The 24,179-nt window shown below is 50.1% G+C and overlaps 1 protein-coding gene across 7 annotated transcripts in view; it reads right to left on the bottom strand.

Annotated features, from left to right (window-relative positions):
- Positions 1–239: 239 nt before the first annotated feature.
- mtmr4 (myotubularin related protein 4) overlaps positions 240–24,179 on the bottom strand; it is a 53,848-nt gene continuing 29,908 nt past the window's right edge. For 4 of the 7 annotated variants that reach the window (XM_031572421.2, XM_031572422.2, XM_031572420.2 and 1 more), the window contains 17 exons: positions 16,490–16,606; positions 15,335–15,364; positions 14,683–14,765; positions 13,475–13,641; positions 13,213–13,309; positions 11,314–11,427; positions 10,637–10,833; positions 8,819–8,947; positions 8,103–8,214; positions 7,250–7,445; positions 6,880–7,065; positions 6,254–6,424; positions 5,547–5,701; positions 3,377–4,814; positions 2,838–2,975; positions 2,581–2,669; positions 240–2,410 (listed from right to left, as the gene is read on the bottom strand). In XM_031572421.2, the coding sequence (XP_031428281.1) occupies positions 2,233–2,410; positions 2,581–2,669; positions 2,838–2,975; positions 3,377–4,814; positions 5,547–5,701; positions 6,254–6,424; positions 6,880–7,065; positions 7,250–7,445; positions 8,103–8,214; positions 8,819–8,947; positions 10,637–10,833; positions 11,314–11,427; positions 13,213–13,309; positions 13,475–13,641; positions 14,683–14,765; positions 15,335–15,364; positions 16,490–16,606 (3,597 nt within the window). In that variant the 3' untranslated portion in view covers positions 240–2,232. The remainder of the gene's footprint in view (positions 2,411–2,580; positions 2,670–2,837; positions 2,976–3,376; positions 4,815–5,546; positions 5,702–6,253; positions 6,425–6,879; positions 7,066–7,249; positions 7,446–8,102; positions 8,215–8,818; positions 8,948–10,636; positions 10,834–11,313; positions 11,428–13,212; positions 13,310–13,474; positions 13,642–14,682; positions 14,766–15,334; positions 15,365–16,489; positions 16,607–24,179) is intronic. The other 3 variants (XM_031572418.1, XM_031572419.2, XM_031572423.2) reach the window with 3 other exon arrangements.

Below are 24,179 nucleotides of genomic sequence, written 5' to 3'. Positions count from 1 at the left end.
GCAAATGTAAGGCAGGTGATGAGGTAATGTGGAAGTGGGGTGAATGACAGCTGTCAATCACCCCCATGGGCTCCTCCTGCTCTTTGTGGAGTATGAGTACTTTGTCCACGAGTAAATGTTGCTCTCTGGAATGACAAGATGGTGGTGGTTTTTCATAAAAGTTCTTAAGAGATATGATGACACTTTTTATAGGTCCTTTAAAATTGGTGCGATGGACACAGACACAGAATCAGAGTAGATGGAGGAGACTGCCACCTCAGGCAGATGATACAGATATATACTTTATTTACCCCCATGGGATTTAACTTGTACAGTGCATTTCCTGAAAACAATTATTGACTAAGTGACACATTTTAGCCACTAGATCAGAGAGCTATGTTACATTTCTGGGATCTTTTTTTCTTTCTTTCATTCATCTGATCGCTCCTTCATTGACACCAGTACAAAGAAAGATAGAAAACAATAGGTAACTTTTGAATCATTAGGATTCGCCATCCTACTGTCATCTTTCAGTGAATATCATGACTCCATGACCCAACAGATAGCCCTGTTGAACCTACGAAGTTATTTTCTCATTGTTAAGCAGCTAGCTATGTTTGTACCATTAACATATCGAGTAGTTACCAATTAGTAACCAGGTGTAGTCCATGAGAAAAAGGCTTTAAAAAACAAAACAAAATAAAAGATGGCACTATATATTTTTTTTTTTCAAGGAACACCATTCAACAACACGTACACCAATGTTTGGGAACCACAGTCAATTTTTTTTAAAAGGAAGTAACTGAAATTCATAGTGATATTGAGTGCGTAATGACACTGTGTCATGACATATCGCTATGGAGACAGCAGACGAAGCCAAACAAGGACGTACGAAAAATCTCTCACAAACATCCCCTCGTGCAAAAGTATGTGGGCTTATACCTTAACCTTCTGAATACATTACAGAAACCCATATGGTTAACTTGACGTTAGCAAAAAATTTGAACTGGAAAACGTGACGACGTCGTCTTGAGTTTTTGTGATTTTCTTTGTGGTCTGGCTCACCCGTGGTCCAAAGCGGTCCAAACCGGACGCCCACGGGACCTGCTGCATGGGAGTATTACATCTTTGATTCTGGGAGGAACAAACCTCTTACACAAACTGTTTGAAATTTTGCTTAACATTAATAAAATGACGGCTAGGTGTTAACTGTGCATAACCTTTTTTTTTTTTTTTTTTACCCAATAATAAAGGCAAACTGCAGAAACGGACAAACACGCAACTCACCGAATGCATGTGAATATTAATGATTGAGCCTTTCAGTAACGCCCCAATCACTCACACTCCCAATCACAAACATTACATTCAAGCATCGCAGAGCCCACAAACACATACAACAGCAAGTAAACAGCAGATGTATCCCTTTTGTTTTGGGTTTGGTCTCAAATTCCCTCAAATATACAACAAACGTGTAGTGCACAAAATAATAAGAATACAAAAATTAGATTTTTCAATACTTTAGCAGCATTTTCTTTTTTTTTTTTCTTTAAATAGATACGCCTCCAGTATGACGCACGAAAGGCTTCAAAGTTTCCAACTTCCGGGGATGAGAGAGATTGTCCTCAGAGGTGTGTGTATGTGTATGTGTGTGTGTGTGTGTGTGTGAGCGCAAGCAGTGGGGCAGGTCATGGTGCTACTGATGTCCAGGTTATGAGAGTGCTGGAACAAGGGGAGCTCCAGTTCCAAGCTGAAGGCTGCCCCACCAGCAGAGGGAGCTCTAAGGAACAGCCCTCCCCACACGCTGAGGGCCAGAGGCCAGCAGGACGCTGCAACCTCCTGGCCCGGAGATGCTGTCTACCATAGTGGGGGCTTCACAACAATAACCGGCATTTCATTAAAAACAACCCTCCCCACCTGTTCACCCATCTCAAACTCTCTTTGTCTTTCTCTTTCCAGCCTTTTCAGTCACGGTCCACCATACATCAAGTCCAAATCTCAAAGAACTTCAAGTTCTTCTTCTTCTTCTTCTCCTCCTCCTCCTCCTCCTCCTCATCATCGTCATCATCACTCGTGAGAATGGTTTAAGGGTGGGGGGGTCATTGGGTGGTGGGGGGGCAACTAGGCTCCTCAGACAAAGTGGTCAAACGCGTGTCAGGTGCTCAACCAATGCTGAGTTGTGCCAGGCCAAACGGCACCAGGCCAGAGCAGGGTGGGGTGGGGTAGGTAGGCTGGGCAGATCGGGGCAGGAGGCTCTCAGCTGGAGGCGGTGGCGATGGCCTTCTTCAGCTGCTGGTTGCGGATCTCGCGCGTGCGCGACTCCAGCAGCTGGTCGTGGCAGGTGTTGCACACCAGGACCGCGTCGTAGAGCTGCTGGTCCGGAATGGGCAGCTTCAGGTGGCAGCAGTCTTTGCAGAACACGTTTCCACAGTTCCTGAAAAACAACAACAGGGCCGACATTTCAGAAACCACTCCAGTTTATTACATGACTTTCTTTCCACCAATCGGAAGAACGTGCCATCTTAACGGCTCTACGGTGTCGAGATGAAGGAGCCAATCAGGAAGGAGCGGCCACTGCGGCCGGTCAGCATGAGAGGGACCCACCTGCAGTGATGGCGTCTCTTGGCAATCCAGAACTCACTGTCACAGTTAAAGCAATGGGAGGCCATATGATCGGGAACCCATCGAGTAACCTGTGCAGACCCAAACATATACTCGTAAATATACAAGTCAGAGACACACACAGACACAGGATATCAGATGCAGCACATCCTTACAGTAGAGGAGAAAGCAGCGGTGTGTATTGTGGCGGTTTGGGTGTGTGTGAGGGCGAGAGGTGCGGAGGAAAGAGAGCGAGAAACCTGCAGGAGGCTATGAGGGACGCTGACCTCTGTGTCCTTCCGCTCGATGCGATCCCAGCTGCCCTCACTGAAGCGGTCCTCGCTGTGGTCAGACAGGGAGTCTTCCTCGGTGCTGTCGTTGGACTCCCTCAGGCACGTCTGACCACACACACACACACACACACACACACACACACACACACACACACACACACACACACACACACACACACACACACACACACACACACACACACACACACACACACACACACACACACACACACACAGGTCAGCACAGCACTCAGGAGGGAATAAGACATTACCTTCATATAACACAGTAATGTTCAGCAATGTGCTGACACACCTTCCCAATGTGAGATTAGTCTGCACTGCAAGATGTAGTATGCACTTATTCTGTGAGCTGCACTAACTAACTAACTGCTGTCAAATTGCCAGTATTTCATATAACATGTACCTAATGTGTAGGTAACGCTGTGGCTGTATGAATGAAATGAGAGAACGTTGCTAGAGCGTGCGAGAGAGACAGAGACACTCACAATGTCGTCCTCGTAGTCCATGTCGGGCTCGGAGGGCGGCGTGCAGTACTGCTTGCTCTCCAGCCTCATCTGCAGCTGCCTGACCTGCCGGCGCAGCAGCTCCACCTCCTGCTTGTAGGTGGCCTCGATCTGCCGCAGCCGCTGCTGCACCGCGTCCAGCGCCACCGGCAGGCCGTCGTCGTCCAGGTAGGCGGGGGCCTGGGGCGGCTGTAGGGGCCCCGGGGGCGGGGGGGACACGCTGGCCGAGGGCGAGGACTGCGCGGCGGCCAGGAGCTGTCGCACGTACGGCCCGGAGGAGGCCGTGGAGGCGCACAGCGCGGCGTAGCCCGAGCTCTTCACCGCCGACAGCCAGCTGGAGGACGCGGCACCGTTGCCGAAGCCGTTCACCGCGGACGAATACGCCGAAGCGTCCCGGTCTCGGTCCCGGCGGCAGCAGTGGCCGTTGGCGGCGGCGGCGCTGCTGGCTCCCTGGGCACGCAGGATCTTGCTAGCCAAGCGACGGCCCTGGTAGCCCCCCTGCTGCAGGGCTCCTCCGCAGGCCGACTGCACCAGGCCCTGCACGCTGCCCCACGGCGAGCCCAGCAGCGTGAAGTCGCTCAGCTGGCTCTGCGAGACCAGCCGCCGGGCGGTGCGGGCGCACTCCGGCATCCCCCGCTCGCCCACGGGCACCAGCTCCCCCTTACACGTGCCCTCAGTCCTTCTCCCTTCCTCTCTAGAGCAACCCTGGGCCTGGGCCGGGGTTAGGGCCTGGGCCTCGCCTGAGCTGGCCCTCCGCAGCAGAGGCTGATGTGGCGGGATGGCGCTCTGCTCGGTGAGGGTCTCGGTGGAGTCCTCCAGCAGCGTGGAGCGAGGCGGCGGCGGTTCCGTGGCCAGGAGCTCCGTGGCTTCGGCGGTGAACCCTACCAGAGGCTCTTCGGGCTCGTCTTCTGCGTGGGAAAAGCCGTTGACGACGGGGGGAGGGCTCACGCTCGCAGTAGGAGACGGGGGAGCCTCAGCGGTCCAGGGCAGCTCCTCCGGGGGCAAGGGTGGCAGAGGGGGACTGGCGCTGCGGGGCAGAGCCTGGTGGAGGACAGGCGTGGGCAGAGGGCAGTCCTGCCCCAGGGAGTGTGGGTGAGGCAGACAGGGCAGAGGCTGCGTGGTTAAGCACAGCTCCTCCCTCGTGTCCAGAGGGGCCGCCTCATCGGCCGGTGGAGGTGACGGGGTCGGTGTCTCCTCGCACGTCTCCACGTCAGGGTCTTCGCTGCCCAGCCCCGTGTCGGGGGTGTGGTCCTCCAGGCTGTCCTCCGTGGGGGAGGCCCCTGGGCTGCCCGCCGTCTCCAGGGCCACACGGCCCTCCTGGCAGTGCTTGTTGAGGTTGGGGTCGCTCGACGTGCGCGTAAGGGGCATCCCGTTCTCACAGGCAGAGACGAGGTTGTCCATGGAGCGTGTCTTTGGAAGTCTGCAAAAAAAGAGGTCCATTTTAAATTCATTCATTTATTCCATTCATTTTATGCATAGGTAAGACAGAGTACAACACAAGCAAAGAGCCAAATGGGCGACAAAATCAAATATATGTGCCATAAAACTACATTTTAGTGTCAGAGAGGTGCAGGCATTTGAAGTACTTCATGATGTGTAATCCAACACAGACACATTGACTGTGCGAACAACCATGGCTTTCTCCCTTCTAGAACCTTCAGCTGCATTACCTCTGATAACCACTAGAGGTCAGGCTTCACTTAAACTATGAAGTGGAAAACTGATCCCATCCTCTATTTTACTTTCAGTGGTTCAATGTTTTCAGTCTGCCTATTCAAATATTCTCCTCTACCATTTTACATCAAAGATGAGAGAACAGAGAAATGAAATCCATACACTAAATGCTTAATTTGCAGCAACAGACAGAGTTTACACAGTAGACAAAAATCAACACATGGAAGTCCAGCCGTGAGTGACTGCAAATGAAAAATAAACTGCGTGGTCTAATACATTCAGACTCTGCCTGGCTAGGAGAAGCAGGGCAGATGGAAAGTGCTAGAAGTGAACACAGGAGAAGCAGAGTGGATGAAAGACGCTTCACTATGAGCTCAGGCTCCTCTATGTACTGGTCTAAGTTTGCCACTAACATCCTGCAACGGACGGGTGCGATGCTGACAGACAGACAGACAGACAGACGGGCTGGCTGGCTCACCTGTCGAGGGAGCGGGAGGTGAGCTCCTCGCCCTGGCCGCAGGGGGACAGGTAGATCTCCATGGCGTCCTCGGCAGCAGTGCAGGGCGAGGAGGAGGGGAGGTAAACGGCCGTCCACAGCTGCAGGGCGCGCGTGTGACACACCGGCTGCAGCACCTGTCACGGCCAGACGCCAACAACAACAACAACAACACTCAATGTCAAGCAACAACTATTACATATTCAACTATTACATATTCAACTGTTACATATTCAACTTGCAGACACCAAAAACAGTTCATGTCTGGACACAAGCCCATCAGCTATGCTGTATAAAGAACATAAGGTTACGGGCCATAGGCTATTCCACAGTAAGGTCACATTCATTACAGGTTTAAAGCTGATGTGACCCACTGGGCGCCAAAAGAGTATTGAAACGGTGGGGTGATGGGAGTTCGCCTTGGCCTTCGCTGCTCCATCCATCCATCATGTGCCAGAGTGGAATGCTAACTATTAGACAGATAGCCATGCCAGAGCTGACCCCGTGACCTCAAGCATCACGCCACGGCTTGCAGAAATATCACAGGCATTTGGGCTTTCACCTCAACTGTCAGGCCTACTTATCAGCTTACAAAGCAGCACAGGCTATTTGGAAAAAAAAAAGAAAGGAGTAAAGACGGCGTGAAAGTCAACACGTATACATTATGTATACATATTCAGGGACTGTACCATATCATGACTGGGTATGTAGAGAAAGTTCTGGAAGTTCTTGTTGCCAGTGCGGAGCAGGGACCAGACGGAGCAGGTGCGCTTGAAGATGTTGCGGGCCTCTCTCTCCCGGCCGTTGTTGCACAGGAACGTGCCATAGAGACACGAGTACGTGTGCTGGACCAGTTTCACCTAGCACGACACAAAGAGACATTTATTATTATTATTATTATCTCATAGCCACAAACACATCCAACACACACATGAGAACACCTTCAACAAATGGCCTCCTCCTACACACTAACCAGAAACAGCACGTGAGCATGAACTTCATGCAGTAAACACTGACATAATGGTCTATAAACAAGACCAACAAGACATACGAGAGAGAAACATCTGAAACAAGCTGTATGTATGTATGTATGTATGTATGTATGTATGTATAATACACGTATGTACATTTACATTGAACTCCATAAATCCCATCCAAAGCCCAAAACGCACTTGACACTGACACAGGGTGCCTTATAGATGCATTGATGTGTGGTCTGATTTATAAATGAGACAAAATGAGGACCATTAAATGCTGAGACAGAGCATAGTGGAGGAGAACTGGAGGAGGCAGGGAAGCGGGCGCTGGGACTGACCAGGAAGGCCTCGTTGAACTCAAACAGGCACGGGAACTGCTTGACCAGCTGGTGGACGCAGTCCAGCCACTGCAGGAAGACCGGGCACTGCTCGCTCACGTCGTCGGCATTCTCCTGGTGGCCGCAGCGGTCGCCGAACTTGTGGCCGAAGTCCAGCCACTCCGTCTCTACCAGCACCTGGAAACCCTGCATTGAGACGGATGAGTCCATTAGGCTTATGCATGTTGCTCTTAATGCATTCAAACATTTAATCAAACATCGACCAAAGCTATTTGGCCAAAGTGATTGCAAGGACATTTATTTTCCTGTAATGTACTGCTGAGTTATTGCAGAGTAGCTGAAAAGGAAGACATGTCGGATGAGTCTTAACCTCCATGGTCCGGTAGAACGGGTCCAGAAGAATCTTGGAGAGAGCGACTATCTGAGGCGTTCGGTCCCAGCCGTCCGAACAGTGCACCAGCACCGGCCGACCCTCCCTCTCCACCGCCGAGCACACCAGAGTGGCCGCCTTCAGCATGACGGACAGGTGCTGCAGCCAACGGGTGCTCTCCAGCGCTGAGAGCCAGCTGGGGAGAGACACACGCCCAAGTGGGACAAATCAGAAAACGGCCAGCTGAGGGGAACCACAGCGTTTCATTTCCTACCTAAAGGACTCAAAGAACCAGGAAGTCACGAGTTAAAAGCCGTGAGTCAGAGTTCAGTGCTGAACCTGTGACCCAGATTGCGGAGTGACGTGGCTATGTGGGTCAGGGAGGGCTTATTTTAGACCTGGAGAGAAAGCACTGCGACACCAACACTGGACGGGAAAAAGGGCAGCGAGAGGATCACTTTACTTTGCTGACATCACATCATCCCTGCCCAACGCCACAGAGGAGAATTAGCTTACAAAACACACAACCAGATACGTGCTCAGACACACACAGCCACGACTACAAGGCCACAAGATATGCACACGCACACACACACACACACACACACACACACACACACACACACACACACACAGCACTGCATCCCCAGGCTTCAACATGCAACCACAATATGTAAACACATTCAGAACCCCCCCCCCCACACACACACGACTAGACAGCCGGGAAGGCCATCAGCAGAGAGGGGTACATTGGTCTGGAGATCCCCCCCGTGCGGGGTTATGGCAGAGAGCTGTGCAGTTGGGGTTGGTGGTGGAGGGAGGGCAACAGGAAAGGTCAGCAGGATCCACTTACTTGCCGGGGTCCGGGATCTGACTGCACACCGCCCGCAGAGCCTGGAAGCTGTTCCTGATGGAGTGGATGTTTGCCATGCCCATGAACATCACCTCGCAGTTGGGGTAGTATTCTGTGTGGACACACACACACACACACACACACGCACACGCACACGCACACGCACACGCACACGCACACGCACACGCACACGCACGCGCACGCGCACGCGCACACGCACACGCACACGCACACGCGCACACGCACACACAGTAGCATGAGGAAGAAGTTTTGACATTTCGTTTTGTCAAAAGTCACATCACGAGTTATTAAGCATTCAATATATGCACAAAGGGGTCTGGCATGCTGAGTGCTTAAAGATGACAAAGCGATTTCATTTCTTATAACAACATCTCCTGTGTGAGAGCACCGAATGCTTTCACAAGCTTAATGATCCTGTATGCTGACTGGGATTTGTCATATTTAGGTTGTGCTGAATTTGCCTTTGTTGAGGAGACAGACACAAGAGAGGCAGATTAGGGGTGAGAGGGACTGAAACAGAGTCAGGGGGTGTGTCCCCACCCCTGCGTCTTTGTCATTTACGACGGGACGCATCTGTTGCCGACGCCTGACGTCGTAAAGAGAAGAGCAAACGGCGGTGTGGAGATGACGTGAGATAAAGATGACAGGGACGTTGATTAATCCCCTGACGGCACCGGCCCACAGTCTGTACCAACCTTCACACTCGCAGCCGCCTCCCTTGGCACGGTTGGCCACCGCGGCCGTGTAGGAGCGGGCATCGAGGATCAGCAGCTTCTGTGGTGCAACGTTGGCATCGGGGCCTGGGCAAACAGTCAAAGAGGAATCTGAGAGAGGGAGCGAGGGAAGGGAAGAGAGGGAGGAGGAGAGATAAAATGGAAAACATTAGCGGCGTGATGGATAGTGCTAGCCTAGCCCCGTCCTCTGGAGAAAATCAATAGGGCCTCCTGATGACCACCGCAGCACTCCTGGCGCCACGGCGATGCAGACACATCTCCACGAAAGCAAATAACCCTCATTGAATTAAGGGGGGAGAAGGGGAGGGGAGGGGAGGAGGGGAGGGGGGGAGGGGGGACTGTGGCCGGCTCTCTGGAGTCCATTCTGAGCCAGCATTAGCATTAGCATTAGCATTAGCATTAGCGCTAAATGGGCCTACTCCTCCAGCTAACTTAGGGGGACCTCAGGGTGGAGTTAGAGTTAGCCTCACTATCCGTGTTCTCCTCTGACCTTAACTGCTCTAGACAAAGACAAGACAAAGAGCAGTATTCACTTTCATCCACAGCGTTGTGCGTTGTGAGGGTCTTTACCATTGGGGTTCACTCAAACATTCCTGTGACAGTCGGAGTACTATTTGTTCAATGACATATTCCAGAACATTGTATTGTGTGCATCAACTGTGTCTAAGCCCCATTGTGTAGTTTTTGGGACTCCAAATCTAAATGTTAAGTGCTTCCTAAAATGTGCTTCCAGTTAAACTCTGTGTTCCTTTGCTCACCAGTGCCAGCCAACTTCCTGTCTGGATTCACTATCTGGGCTAAACAACTATCTGCATGGAAATTTCTGGAAGCCTGTCTGTTGCCAAGACCACCAGCCTCATTTCTATTCAAGACAGAGGGAGAAGACAGAAGAATACTGAGTGGGAATGAGAGAGAGAGAAAGAAAGAAAGAAAGAGAGAGGGGGGAGTTCATCCTCACATTCTTGGCCACCAACATGCAAACAAGGTGGCGAACAAAAGATCCACTGCCACCCTACCCTCATGCATCCGGTCCAAACTGGAGATCCTTTCTCTTCGGTCTCACTCATGCGCATTAGTGTGATGTATGGTGTGTGTGTGTGTGTGTGTGTATGTGTGTGTGTGTGTGTGTGTGTGTGTGTGTGTGTGTGTGTGTGAATGTGCGTGTGAGAGTGAATCTTAACAATTCATTAATTAAAGATGGCATTTCCTCCAAAACAGCTCGGTGTAGCATAATATCCTGATTGTGGCAGCTATTGTCATGTAGGTAGAGAACATTTATGATTTTAATTGGTGTCTAGTCTCCATCCGGTGATGACAGACTGAACTAGGCCAGCTGCTCTGTGGTGTTGTAGAGGAGAGGAGAGGAGAGGAGTGGAGAGGAGAGGAGTGGAGAGGAGAGGAGAGCAGAGGAGTGGAGAGGAGAGGAGAGCAGAGGAGAGGAGTGGAGAGGAGAGGAGAGGGGGAATGAAGTGACAGAGGGGCTGTGCTACGCTTGTGCTTCTCTGGGCTGCTCTGTTACACTTCTAGTGATGGCGTTTAAAAGCATGCAAAATGATCTCCCCTGAGTTTTATAGTCTTTTGGACTCTTACGTCTAACCATGTGTGCATTAGTTTAATCTCTATGGATTGCTGTTGGGTTGTTCTATAAAAAAAACACACAGTATCTCAGTTAGACAGTAAATGGTAGAAACGGGGCAGAGGCAGAAGGCTTTTTCCAGTATTAACAGAACTAATGGAGTTAGCCACACAAAGGGATGTGCTGTGCAGCAAGACTCTCACCAAAGTCGCTGTCGACGCTGTCGGGCCCGTCTCCTCTGGCCTTGCCTGCGAGGCCCCCGCCCCCCCGAGTGCCGCGGTCCAGCCCGCAGGCCTTGGCGATGGAGGTGACCAGGTACTCGTCGTCAGTGTTCCTCCAACCCCACCAGCTGATCTCGGGCTGGCTGCAGCGGGCGATCACCGCGCCGTTCCTCTGGTGCCTGGACAGGGGAGCGCAGGGAGGAGAGCAGGGTGGTTAGAGTGGCATCAACAGACAAAACATGTGTGCATTACTGGTGAAAGGTGACCAAAATACAGTACTGTGCAAAAAGCTTCTGCCATTATTTTTCAACACAGTTATTCGTTATCTTCTGCATTAGTTGTGTCAACAGGAAATATCATATTTAGATTTCTTTTAAACATTTTTTTTTTTTTTTTTGTGAAATTAGTTTACATTTTTGTGGTTAGCTTTCTATGCTGTTAATTGATAAATAAAAACTATTCATGTCATTTTGCAAGCATTGTGACTGAAAATGTGCCCTAACACTTTGGCCAAGTCCTGGACATGACCAGGTACAGGGTGTACTGACAACCTCCATGTGACATGTTCGGCGTCTAAGTACACACCCGTGGGCGTGCGTGTGTGTGTGTGTGTGTGTGTGTGTGTGTGTGTGTGTGTGTGTGTGTGTGTGTGGCCTTACCTGTACACTACAACAGGGATTCTTTTCCAGGACCTAAAGGAGGCCACACTCTCCAGCTCCTTATCGGTGATCCACACCGGCACCAGCAGCTTCTGAGGATAGCTGGAGCAGAGCCTGCGAGACGAGACGAGACGAGACGAGAGGGGGGGAACTTACAAATGAACTGCATGTGCCCTCACGTGGAGGAGAGAGCCGCTGGCTTCACCAAGTGCAATAAAGTCAAGCACAGTTTCAGTTTCCTATGCGCCATCAGGGAAACATCTGTCAAGGTACACCTACACAAAATGGTTTTCACTGGAGCAAATACACCAGCATTTCACTGAACTCCACATACCATTACTGATTCATTTCACTGAACTCCACATACCACTACTGATTCATTTCACTGAACTCCACATACCGTTACGGATTCATTTCACTGAACTCCACATACCGTTACGGATTCATTTCACTGAACTCCACATACCGTTACGGATTCATTTCACTGAACTCCACATACCGTTACGGATTCATTTCACTGAACTCCACATACCGTTACGGATTCATTTCACTGAACTCCACATACCGTTACGGATGCCTTCACCAGTCATCAATCTCCAGCTTTAATCATCTACCCCACCCACATCTCAAAGCTCATTTACCACTCACCGGCTTCCCTCAATCAATCTAATCAGAGTCATTGATTACCCTTCTACTTACTGGTCTCCCTGCTTCCTACTTCTCTTCCATCACCTCAGTGTAATGCCGCCTGACACCACAGACTTCCAGATTAGAAACTGATCCCTCATGACTGATCCCTCGTTTCTCTCTCTCCCTCCCCCCCATCCCTCTCTTAGCTTCACCTACCGCCATAAGTTCCTTATGTCAGAGCTGTGTGCCAGGCCAGCGCGTGCCTGTGTGTGTGTGCACAGCTGCCGGTGTCCCTTGTGCGAATGCATGGCCGGTGTGTGTGTGTGCTCTCAGTGTGGGGTGTTGTGGCCAGTGTGTGTGTGTGTTGCGTGTGTGTGTGTGTGTGTTTGCGCGCGCATTTGCTTTGCAGGTGCTCTCGGTGTGAGGTGTTGTGCCCAATGTGTGTGTGTGTGTGTGTGTGTGTGTGTGTGTGTGTGTGTGTGTGTGTGCGCGCGCGCATTTGCTTTGCGGGTGATCTCAGTGTGAGGTGTTGTGACCAATGTGTGTGTGTACATTTGCGGGCGCGGGAGTGTCTGGCCAATGTGTGCGTGTGTGTGTGTGTGTGTGTGTGTGTGTGTGTGTGTGTGTGTGTGTGTGTGTGTGTGTGTGTGTGTGTGTGTGTGTGTGTGTGTGTGTGTGTGTGTGTGTATTTGCGGGGGCTCTCGGTGTGAGGTGTTGTGACTCAGACGTGTCAGCAGGGGCCCCAGCTGGTTTAATTACCCCCTCTCTCCAGGCCAGCCTCAACCATGCCCTCCCTCCCTCCCTCTCTCCCTCTCTCTCCCTCCCTGCAGGGGGCCTTCCTCTCCGGGGAATGGCCCCCTGCCCACTGGATGACGGTGAGCTCCGGTGTGTGTCTGTGTGTCTGTGTTCCAGCATACGTGTGTCTGACACATACACTGTTAATTAGAGAGTGGTGCAGTTTTTCCTGCATGTCTACTGTTTGATATCAATGCAGCTATTCATTCACAGATGGGTCATTTATATACGATTTTGTGTGTGTTTGTGTTTGAGTGTAAATGCCCTGCAACACATTCGATCAACGGTAGGAACTTTGGGGGAGAAACAGAGAGCTCCTTCTCTGCTTTCACTGCCTACTACTCCCTTTCTCTTCCCTCATAACTACAGTCGCTTTTGCTACGATCGACAGGATGCCAGTGAAGCTTCTCCACAATTGCCAACATGGCCGGTGCAGACAGGGTTCGGACCAAAGGAGGGAGTGGTGTGTCGTACTTGTAGTTGCTGTTGATGTCGGATATTCTCCAGGCGTTCTGCATGTCGTAGCCCATTCTCCTCACTTCCACATCCAGTCTCTGAAGAACATGATCTCCTGATGGGAAAGACACAAAGGGAGTGGGTATACATATAAAGCCGTGTGCCTCATAAATGCTGTCCCAATTTGAGTAAGGCGAAACCAGAGAGGTCAGAGAGGTCAAGCGTGTGCGCTATGGAGGAGATGAAGACTAGCGGGCATCTGGGGGGGGGGGGGGGTTACCTGGGCGACACAGGTGCAGGTGCTGGTCCTCGTCGTCGGCGCTGCCCCCCAGGCACCAGGCGTGGTAGGCCAAGGCGAACAGGTCCTCCAGCCGCGACGGTCGGCTTATGGCACGGTTGAGGCGCCGCAGCCACTCCTGGCACTGCTTGAAGGTGGAGAAGTGGCACCTGAGGGACGGGCAGGGAACAGAAAGAAAGAAAATGATGAATTTTTGAGAGGGGCGACAGAAATAACAACATGAATAAATCATTCTCCTCTGTTTGGAATCAACCGCGAGCGGAGAGAGAGTGAGTGCGTCAGCCCACAAGACCGAGTGAGGGAATGAGGTCTGTCAAACAGTAGTCTCTCAGACACCAACCAGCACACAACAGGACAAACAGCCAATCAGTCCCCCCCACACACACACACACACACACACACACACACACACACACACACACACACACACACACACACACACATCTGATCTACATTACTGTCAATTGTGAGAGCACATACTGATTTTCTCCCATAGCCAAACACTTCATTTACTCCAATAACAAGACAGACGTGTGAGGCGCTGCTGTCAGACTGCCGGTAGCGGGGCCAGAAACTAAACTGGATCAGCTCCTGCACGAGTGGGGTTGGACACGCCTGCTCGGCCTCCCTCGCCCCCCCAACCAATCATCGTCAGCCAAGGGGCATGACGTCGTTTCTTCTCTTTGGTGGAGACCAACTAACAATGGAGCCTTTTTGCCTGGAGTGGAAAAGTGGCAGGCTTTCAGGAGTGTTGTCATGGGCTGGTGTAAGGCTCGAGTGCTACTGGCAAACCCCCGGCATCGCCGCTGCAGTGCCTCTCTCAGCGCATCAAAGGCCAGCGGCCATCATAAAGAAAACAAGCGTGGTGTAGGCTGGATAAACGGCTTCATGAAGGACGTGAGACCAGGGTCTGGTGTGCGCATTTCTCTGCACTCATTAGTCATGAGCGACTGGACATTTCCGTGTGTGTGTGTGTGTGTGTGTGTGTGTGTGTGTGTGTGTGTGTGTGTGTGGGGGGGGGGGTTGAAATGGAAAATATTAGCATGCATGCCTATTACAGGATGCAAGTGAATTGTGTGTGGGAGCATGAACGTGAGTGAGTGAGTGAGTGAGAGGGTGAGTGAGTGAGTGAGTGAGTGAAAAGATGAGATCATGTGAATGCACGGGTTAGTGTGTTGTGTGACCGTTACCTGACGACTTTGGAGTCTTTGCAGATGATGTGCAGCTGGAACATGTCTCTGCTCTCCACGCTGTCCATCAGCCGCAGAGGCACCTGAGGAGAAACATTTCAAAACTCCCTCAGATAAACAAACAAACAAACAAACACGGTCACCACCCAACAGAACCCCACTATTTAATAGAGACCACAGTAGATTCACAACATAACAGTGAGAGCAAAATAGGGTCAGTTTTACCAAGTCACTGCAAAGGGTTAAGAATCGAATGCAACACCCCCTACCTCATAAATTGCCAAAACATACAATTATGGGAACCATAGTGCCGGAGCTGTTGACAGTGACACACACACACACACACACACACACAAACCAAAATACTGTTTCCAGTGAGAACAAAACTGGTACATTAAAGGATTTGACAAATTCCCCAAAACTGCACAAATGTAATTTCCAGGAAGGCTGAACCTTGACGGAAAGCACCTACAAATCTCTATTAGCAGCGGCTCAGGCAGGCAGGCAGGCAGCCACTGGAGGCCTAGACTGTAATATCACACAGAGGCGGAGTGGGTGCCCTTTAATCAGAAAGCTTTTTGGAAAGGAAAAGGAGGGGGAGGGGATGAATATGAGAGGAGTGGTGGAGTTTGGGGGGGGGTAAAGTACTCACAGAAATCTCATTGTCCACACCTGGGTATGTCTACAACACAAAGACACCAGGGACACGAACAGAGACAACAGAGAGAGAGAGGAGAGAGGCAAGGGAAATGGAGAGATGACTCAGCTGAGAACAGACAAACAGAAGAGTGGAGAACAAAACGAAAAGAACAGTACAGGCTGAGCAGTAAAATAAGTCAAAATGAACAGGAATTAACATGTTAAGCGAGTGAGGAGTGAAGCAGCGCAGTGAATGAAAAAAGACAGAACGCTCGACGGAAGAACGTGAGGGGAGAAATGTGATCGCAGGGACAGAGGTTGTGGAGAGATGGAAGGCAACAGAAGTAGGCTTACACCATGTGGAGAGGGCTTCGGGCAAGGGACAGGCGATGAACACACACACAGACACACACACACACACACACCCCCAGAAGGGAACGCACACACACATACACGTACGCACACAGGGTTTTTCAGTTCATCCGAGTGTGCCTGCTGAGGCTAGGCTAGGCGAGGCGAGGTCAGTTCAGGGCAGGATGCTGCCATGCCATGAGGTGGCAGAGGGACACCAGGGGCCCCTGGGGACTCCGGAGCCCAGCAGTGGGCACATCTGCACCAATGCCACTGAGCCTGGCCTGTCTCTCTCTCTCTCTCTCTCTCTCTCTCTACAGACATCTGCGTCACAGCCCAGCTCCTCTGCGGCTAGTACTATGATACTATACAGTGCCGTGTAGGTTCCCTATCTGCGTCACTCTAACTGAAAGTGCGACATAATTTACGACGCTGTAAGGAAGTAATTCGGTGACTATGCAAACCCCTGAGCAGCCAGTCGTGAGACTGTGACGATGGCATGTGTGCGGGTGTGTGCGTGTGTGTGTGTGTGTGTGTGTGTGTGTGTGGGTGCGACGCCAAGCCACGAGTAGCTTCTGTGCTGACGTATGTCAGACCATCAGGGACGCTCGACCCTGAACTGTAGCCAAGACGCACATGTGTGACCCCCATAGTTAGATTAGGCTAATCGGACACATTGGCTCCTATGAACAAGCCCACTGCACCGTCCTTATCATTTTGCCCTCCAAGTGTATCTCTAGCTGTTGAAGTAGTAACATGTCTGAGTGGAGGGGGGGGGGGGGGGGCTCATGACTTGGACAAGTGCTCATCTTCTTACATTGATAATGGAGTCTTTGAATTTGATGTGGAGCCTGTAGTTGGAGATGGCGATGATGGCGTCATCAGCACGGCCGAGATATTCCACTGCCTCCCCCTGAAGGACTGGGAAGGGCACCTGCAGACACACAAACAAACAAACAAACAAACAAACAAACAAACACACACACACACACACACACACACACACACACACACACACACACACACACACACACACACAAACGTTACGCCGAGTTTCACGCACAAGTGGCACAATGACATAATAACTGGACAAAAAAGCCATGGAAGTTTTATTAAACAGTAAACGTAATTAAGATAATGTGTCAGAGTCAAAGAGTCCTTGTGTTTCTCCACGGCATTTAAATGTGCTGCTCGCTCACTCTAACGACTCTCAATTGCTCTGGGTCGTTCCTAAGCCCAGGAGTGAAACCGCTGCCAGAAGTTTTGGGGTTTTCATTTGCAGATCCCTCTGTGCCAGGAGGTTGGTGCAGTTTCCCCACCTGGTGCCCCGAGGCTGTGTGGGCGCGGCGAGTCTGGCAAACAGCGCCCGGTGTGTGGGCACCAGAGGTAAAGCTAACACAGAGAGGGTCTCAGAACGGGACTGCTTATACTCGTCTAAAAAAAGGGGGGGGGGGAAGCCAGGCCTGTCGCTTCAAACGTTTAAACAACACAGAGCCTGAGCATGGAGGCGGACACCAGACGCCAGACGCTCTGAAATAGCCAGATGAGAAAATTCCACTGCTCTGATCTCTTGAGCGGCAAGCTATTAACCCCGCCGTCCCCCTAAATGCTGGGGGTAGGAGAGCGGCGACGGCTTCATCATCGCCCATCATCGGGCCTGCGGAGGAGAGGCGCTCCAACACTGAGTCTGAGGCTCCAGCGCAGTAAACAAGACCACGTTTGTCGGCCAGTTCTACTTTTAGTTTGGAATCGGATTCAGCTTACTTTTGCAAGTTAATAAAGAACCCCAATACTCTTCACAAAGACAGACAGGTTAAAGGTTCAAATATAACTCAATAATGAATAGGATATCACAAATGGGTTATACGACATTAAGGTGAAGGAATTGTGCACCTGTGCTTGTGCAATAATATGATAGAGGGTGCCCTGAGTGCTTTCACATACAAAGCAGTAAGTATGCAAGTATGCTGAGCCAAGGGGATAACCCTTTAAATAACAGCCGCATTTGAAAACAGTCAAGTACTAACAGGTATTGGCCATGGGGCAGCAGAGTAAACTCTTGTTCCACTTAAAACCATTTAAGAGGAATCTCTGAGTCTCTTTTCTTTTAAGCCTTTCTAAACCCTTCAGGCTCTCAGCATCCAGCTACTGTTTTGCCAGGAAATGGTTCCACATGGAACCCTATGCAAAAAGGTTCTTTGGAGGTCCAAAGTGCCCTTTGGTGGCAGAAATGGTTCTTCTGGGTTGAACATGATTTTTAATAGAACCTATCAGTGTGGGACTGGGATTAAGGAACTTTCAAAGAGCATGAAGGTTTGGTTTTGGTCAGATAAATATAATAACTGCTACAAAACAACAGGATACACAATACGGACATGCCGAATGTCCATGGGAAAGAAAAAAACCAATCAAGACTTCAGTTCACTGGAATCTGATGCACAGACACAAGCTCACGAGCTACACACCTCCAAGTTGATGTCAGCAAACAATGACATAGTAGATAAGGTGAAATAAAAATGTAAGACTTAAACTCCACAACCAGCTTTAGGCAGACTGCTCAGGTGTCCCTGTGTCTAATATAAGCGAGCTGTGCTGTCTGTGTGCGTGTGCTGATGCCTGTGGCGTGTGGAGACGGGGGCGACGTGATGAGCTGTAATGGCCATTTGAAGCCGTCCATTAACTTCACTCTGTTACAAAACTGCTTTTTCTGTGGGGACAAAATGTTTTTAAATGTTCTACAGTTCTGCATCATCACGGGAGATGAGCGTTTATCAAAACGCTATTAACATTAAATAATTTTATTTCACTTCGGGTAAATAACATTCAGGAGCTCTAACAGGAATTTATGATGATTTGCTCTACTCCCCCATTGAACTTACACAGGAGCATGACAGGTTCATGGGGTCCAATGCTTTACTGCATGTAGCTAAAGGTGCATTACAGGCAAAATAGTGTCCCTCTCCGCCTCAAATCAAACAGAAGAAAACGTCTGAGTGGCCGGGAGCAATGATTAAGGGAGGAGCGTTTCTCCAGGTGACAGACGAGCTGGAGCTGAACTCAGAGTCTGCGGCTCACGGTAACCAGTCACCAGACTAGCCCACAGACAAGAGAGAGCCTGAGCGGTCAGCGCATAGCAACCAGTCACCAGACTAGCCCACTGACGAGAGAGAGCCTGAGTGGTCAGCGCATAGCAACCACTCACCAGACTAGCCCACAGACAAGAGAGAGCCTGAGCAGTCAGTGCATAGCAACGGGCCCTTTGTGCAAGCTCCCTACCAGCTTTAACGTTCCATCTGCGGCACCACGCCTGTGCTCACGTTCAAGTGGGAGGCCAGAACAAGCCGCCCGCCCGCCGAGTGGACAAGGACAAGGACAAATGCGGAGTGGAAGGAGATCTAGGGTGCTTGGGGAAGGAATGACTAAACGGCACCATAACGACTCTGCCCACCGGCCCGCCTACAACATTTCCACCATTATCCGGCGTGAACAGGAGCCAACGGCCACATTTCACTTTACCAGATGAACTAAGAGAGGCGAGTGGAGTGCCGGGACAGGCCGCGCAGAGACGGCTCCTCGAATCGATACGGGCTGCCCGTGCCAAATATTGCCGACGCGACCCCCGGTTACGGCCCTCTTCTGGCACAAGGCTCCCCACCTTCCATTTTTGGGATTAAAAGCTCAGGTTTTATTAGCGTCCTCATCAGCTCCGTGACTCAGACACCAGCAGTGAGCCAGGGAAAAAATGAAAAAGGACATGGAGAGATTAAAAAAAGTCCTGGCATCTCCTCCATCTACCCTGCTGCTGCTCATCCTTCACAGAAAATGTCAATTTAGCTGTTTGGCAAAGCAGAGGTTTGTGTGTGTGTGTGTGTGTGTAAATGCAGGAGGAGAAAACTTAAGCACATGTGGAGCACACTGCTGTGAACACACACACACTCACAATGAGACATCACTTCTTGGGGTGACACTAGGTTGGCAGAGCATCCCCCCCTCATCCCCTCCCCCCCCCCCCCCCCCCCCCCCCATTACCAATCTCCCGGGAAACGAAAAGGGACAGACACACCAAACGGTAATCAGTCCTCCTCATTACAACTCCAGCTCAAGGGGAGGTACACACCCCGGGCCGATGAAAGGTTAAACAAAGAGCAAACCAAACAACGACTTCCCCTTCCAATTCATCAAGCCGACGCGTCTCATTTGCATGTAATATCCGGCTGGATGGAGACATATTATAAATTACAGTAATTTAGAGGATGTGGCCGAGCACGGCTTGTACCTCACATGATGATGATGATGATGGCCAAAGAAAAACAGACAGTAATGGAGGAAACCCAAACCTATAAAAAGCCTGACCTCCAGGGAAGGCAGCAGGCAGGCAGGCAGGCAGCCTGTGTCTGACTCATGCAGAGGAACCATGACATCCACAAATAACAGATCCCATAGACTAACCACGCCCTGGACCACACTACAGAGATGGGCTACTCCGGGAGAGTTGCTGGGAACAAGACACTTAAGACACCGGCATGGTCCTACATTTCTCATGTGATCAGGTTGTCTGTAGGAGACAGTGATGTCCTACTACCTAACCTTAGTCCAGCTCTCCTTGCTGTAGTTGGACAGAGAGGAGAGGAGAGGAGAGGAGGGAGGAGAGGAAAAGTGCGCTATGTCCTGGCTGGCTGGCTGGCTGCAGCTTAGACAGGCTGGGCTGAGCTGATCTGTTCCTCCTGCAGAGAGTGTCTGAGGGGCCACGCTGGGTCTTTCTTGTGTGTCTGTGTCTGTCTGTCTGTCTGTCTGTCTGCGTGTGCGCGTGTGTGTGTGTGTGTGTGTGTCATGCTGTCTCTGAATTGAAATAAGTGCATGAGTCACTCCGGCTCGGCAAGAGCAACAGAGGAAATGGTCACGTTTTCTCTCTCTGTACGACTGCTGGCTGTGCGGATGACACCACATGACATAACATAACATAACAGCAGCAGAGAAGAGACCAGAAAGGGAAAGAGGAATGGAGACAGAAACATAGAAACCCTAACCCGAGAGAAAGAAAGAAAGAAAGAAAGAAAGAAAGAAAGAGAAAAAGAAAGAAAGAAAGCGAGAGGGAAAGAAGAATGAAGACAGAGACATAGAGAGGGAGAGAGAGAGAGAGAGAGAGAGAGAGAGAGAAAGCTGACGTCTCGAGAAGGCTCGTGACCTTGGGCAGCTTCCTCTGACGGCAGGCACTGAGAGGCGGACTAAAGCCGCGTGGGCAGGAGAGCAAAGACTTGAAGCAAAGACTGAAGCACTGTTTGAGTGGCCCTAGTTAAGCCTCAACTCCCACTGGTAGCACATAGAATAGAAAAAGTCATATATAGTATATTATATATAATGTTCTACACCCCTAAACAGTATATTATTGGTTGGTCAAAAGTAGCCTATGCAAAACATATTCAAACAGCACGCAGGCAGACATACATACCCAAATAAAATGAGCTAAAAAGGTTAGGTGCTGAAGCATAAAACCAAGAAGGGTTATGTAACAAAATAAAATTATGCATATATAGAAAGGCTATTTGCATGGAGGCTAGGGCTGAACGATTTGGGAAAATAATCTAACTGCGATTTTTTACCAAAATATTGCGATTGCGATTTAATATGCGATTTTTTTTATCCTCTTTTTTTCCCAACAAAACGTGATGAATGATTTAAATATGACCAACACAATATTAGATACATTTAGTGTAAAATATTCTTTCCCACATTTTACATTTTTATTTAACTGCTCATTACAGAAACAAGAACAACAAATCGGTGGCTTTGCCACTGTGCATTTAAGTAATTTAAAAAAAGTAATTTTAAGTATAAACACTAGGCATGCACTTTTTAAACACTGTGTGCAAAATGTACCATCTTAAAAAAAAATAATAATAATAATAATTTTTTTTTTTTTTTTTAGACCACGTTTTTTAATCGCGAACGTTGCGGTTAGAAAATCGCGTTCTATCATATCGCGATTAAATCGCAAATGCAATTAATCGTTCAGCCCTAATGGAGGCCTATGATCCTGCTGGAAAAGTCTAGAAAACGTTCTAAAACAAGGACATCCTGCGGTCCACGCACCCAGACATCCCCCATAGGGCATGAGGAGATGTGGAAATAAGAAGTTCAAAGGAACCCAAATCTGCCCAGTGAACATCTAATTGGGGTAGGTTGCTGTTGTTGTTGTTGTTGTTGTGATGGTGTTTGGGGAGCGTTAACAAAAAGGTTAAATCAAGTATAAGACTGAAATCGTGGTGACAAACAACAGCGCATCTGGAACTAACTGTGCAGTACAGCCAACGCAGAATCTGACACGACACACACACACACACACACACACACACACACACACACACACACACACACACACACACACACACACACACACACACACACACACACACACACACACACACACACACACACACACACACACCTTTGAGAAGCAGGTTGTTTTCAGAGCGACTGAAGAGTAGACATTAGGGATATTTCCATGTCCCAGTTTCCAGCCTCCCCTAATGAGGCACCTGAAGCACTGCACTACACTAACGCACACACACACACACACACACACACACACACACACACACACACACACACACACACACACACACACACACACACACACACACACACACACACACACACACACACACACACACACACACTCACACTCACACTCACACTCACACACAGACACACACGCACACAGACAGACACACACTCACACACAGACAGACACACACAGACAGACACACACCGTACTCTCCCTGACAAGAAAATGATCTGTAATGGCTCACGTCAGACGAGCCCCAAACCATCAGGACTCAGCCACAGTGTGAATTACCAGTGTTGCTCCCCAGCAGACCACTCCAGCGCCTGAATGACCCTACGCCAGACAAACGCGCCGCTTCACGGGGCGACTCCTCCTATGCCCTTATTTACAGACTGCCAGGGGCCAGATCCACAGCCAGGTGCTGAATGCAGATTCTCAATAACTAGGGGAATCTGCTAATAATACAGGAGTGTGTAATCATGTATATTAGGAGTATGATATGTATTTTTAGGATTAAGCGCTATCTCCCCCTCTCCTCTCCTCTCCTCCTCTCCCTCCCTCCCCTTGAGCTTAACAGACAAAACCCAATAGGGTGTGTCATCCCATGAAACTCTGACTGAGAAAACATCATGGACAAGCCAAACAGGTAAGCCAGACCTGTAAACTACCCAGAATAAGAGTAGGAGCACATTAAAACCATCGAGTCAGAGTTTGTGGCCTTCAGAGAGATCTGGCTTCAAACTGTTTTTCATGTTGATGCATGCAACCGCCTGCCTCTCTCAACCACAAGACTCAAAGTGTACAGCATTTCTGCATCTTTATTTGATGAGGATTGTGAACGGTCATAGTTAATTCAACTGTTACTTCTGCTTATTGCCTGCTTCTTTTCCTCAGACACTTTTCGGCACCCAGCAGGCGGCCAGCTTTATCAGCTGCGGCCAAAAGACGACAACAATTTGCCCAAAACAAAAAAAAAACGAAACAAAAAAAAAGCTCCATGCATCATGGGAAAAGGAAGATTGGAAGACTGGTTTGATAACTTGCTAAAAAGAGCGAAATCTCTTACATGGTTTCAGACGGTGTGTACACACTCGAGACATTCAATCTGGGGCCTAATGTTGAAGCAGTAATCAGATAAGGATTCACCAGAGGGCCCGTGCCTGATAAAAGCCTCCGAGCTGCCTCTGCCTCTGCTTCTTGCGGCTCATCTAAATTACTCCGGCAGCTCATCTAGACGCCCAAAAAGCCCTGCCGCTGAGGTCTTTGTGTCACAGAAGAAAAAAAACCCAAAGCTCTGTTTCAGTCTGATGAGCGCGTGCCGCTTTATCTCCTTTATTCTCAGTGCGTCCTGCCGTATTAGGGGCCAAATACTGATAGTGCCGAGCTCGCTTCAGATAGTCTTTACGAACATTTTTCAATTAAATACGCTTTTGGTGTGCTGGGTCGCATTGACTTCTTTCCCCCCCCCCCCCTCCAGCTGAGCGAGTGGACAGCTCTGAGGGGAGTCTGTGTAGTTAGTCCCTTGAAGGGCTCGCCCTCCTGTGCGCGTGTGCGTGCGGACCTGATTGTACATGAGCTGCGCTTTGGCTCCACTGACACGCCCTCCTGAATCCCGGCGGCGAGATCGGACTTTTTCCATTTCACGCTGGACCACGCGGACCCGCTAACGAACTCCTGAGCTCCCTAGTCACCACCCCCTGAATTACCACCACGGCTTAACGATGAGATCGTTGTCTGGCCGGGCTCCGAGAGCGCGGCCCCCTTTCTATGACCGGCCACCTAATCTTCACCTAGCCTAATTGGCTGAGCGGCTAAAGCCCCCATCGGAGCGCGGCTATGTGGAAAAGGCATCTCTGTGGCGGCTCCTAAAACAGCTACGTGGGAGAGAGGTGTGACCGCTGCTTCTTCGGAAGGAACCATCCTTGGCTCCAGTTCCCCTTCT

Source organism: Clupea harengus, chromosome 8 (assembly GCF_900700415.2).
Source record: "Clupea harengus chromosome 8, Ch_v2.0.2, whole genome shotgun sequence".
In the NCBI taxonomy this organism is placed as follows: Eukaryota; Metazoa; Chordata; class Actinopteri; order Clupeiformes; family Clupeidae; genus Clupea; species Clupea harengus.
Note: the sequence above shows the minus strand (reverse complement) of the source record. Positions and strands in the feature narration are given on the sequence as shown.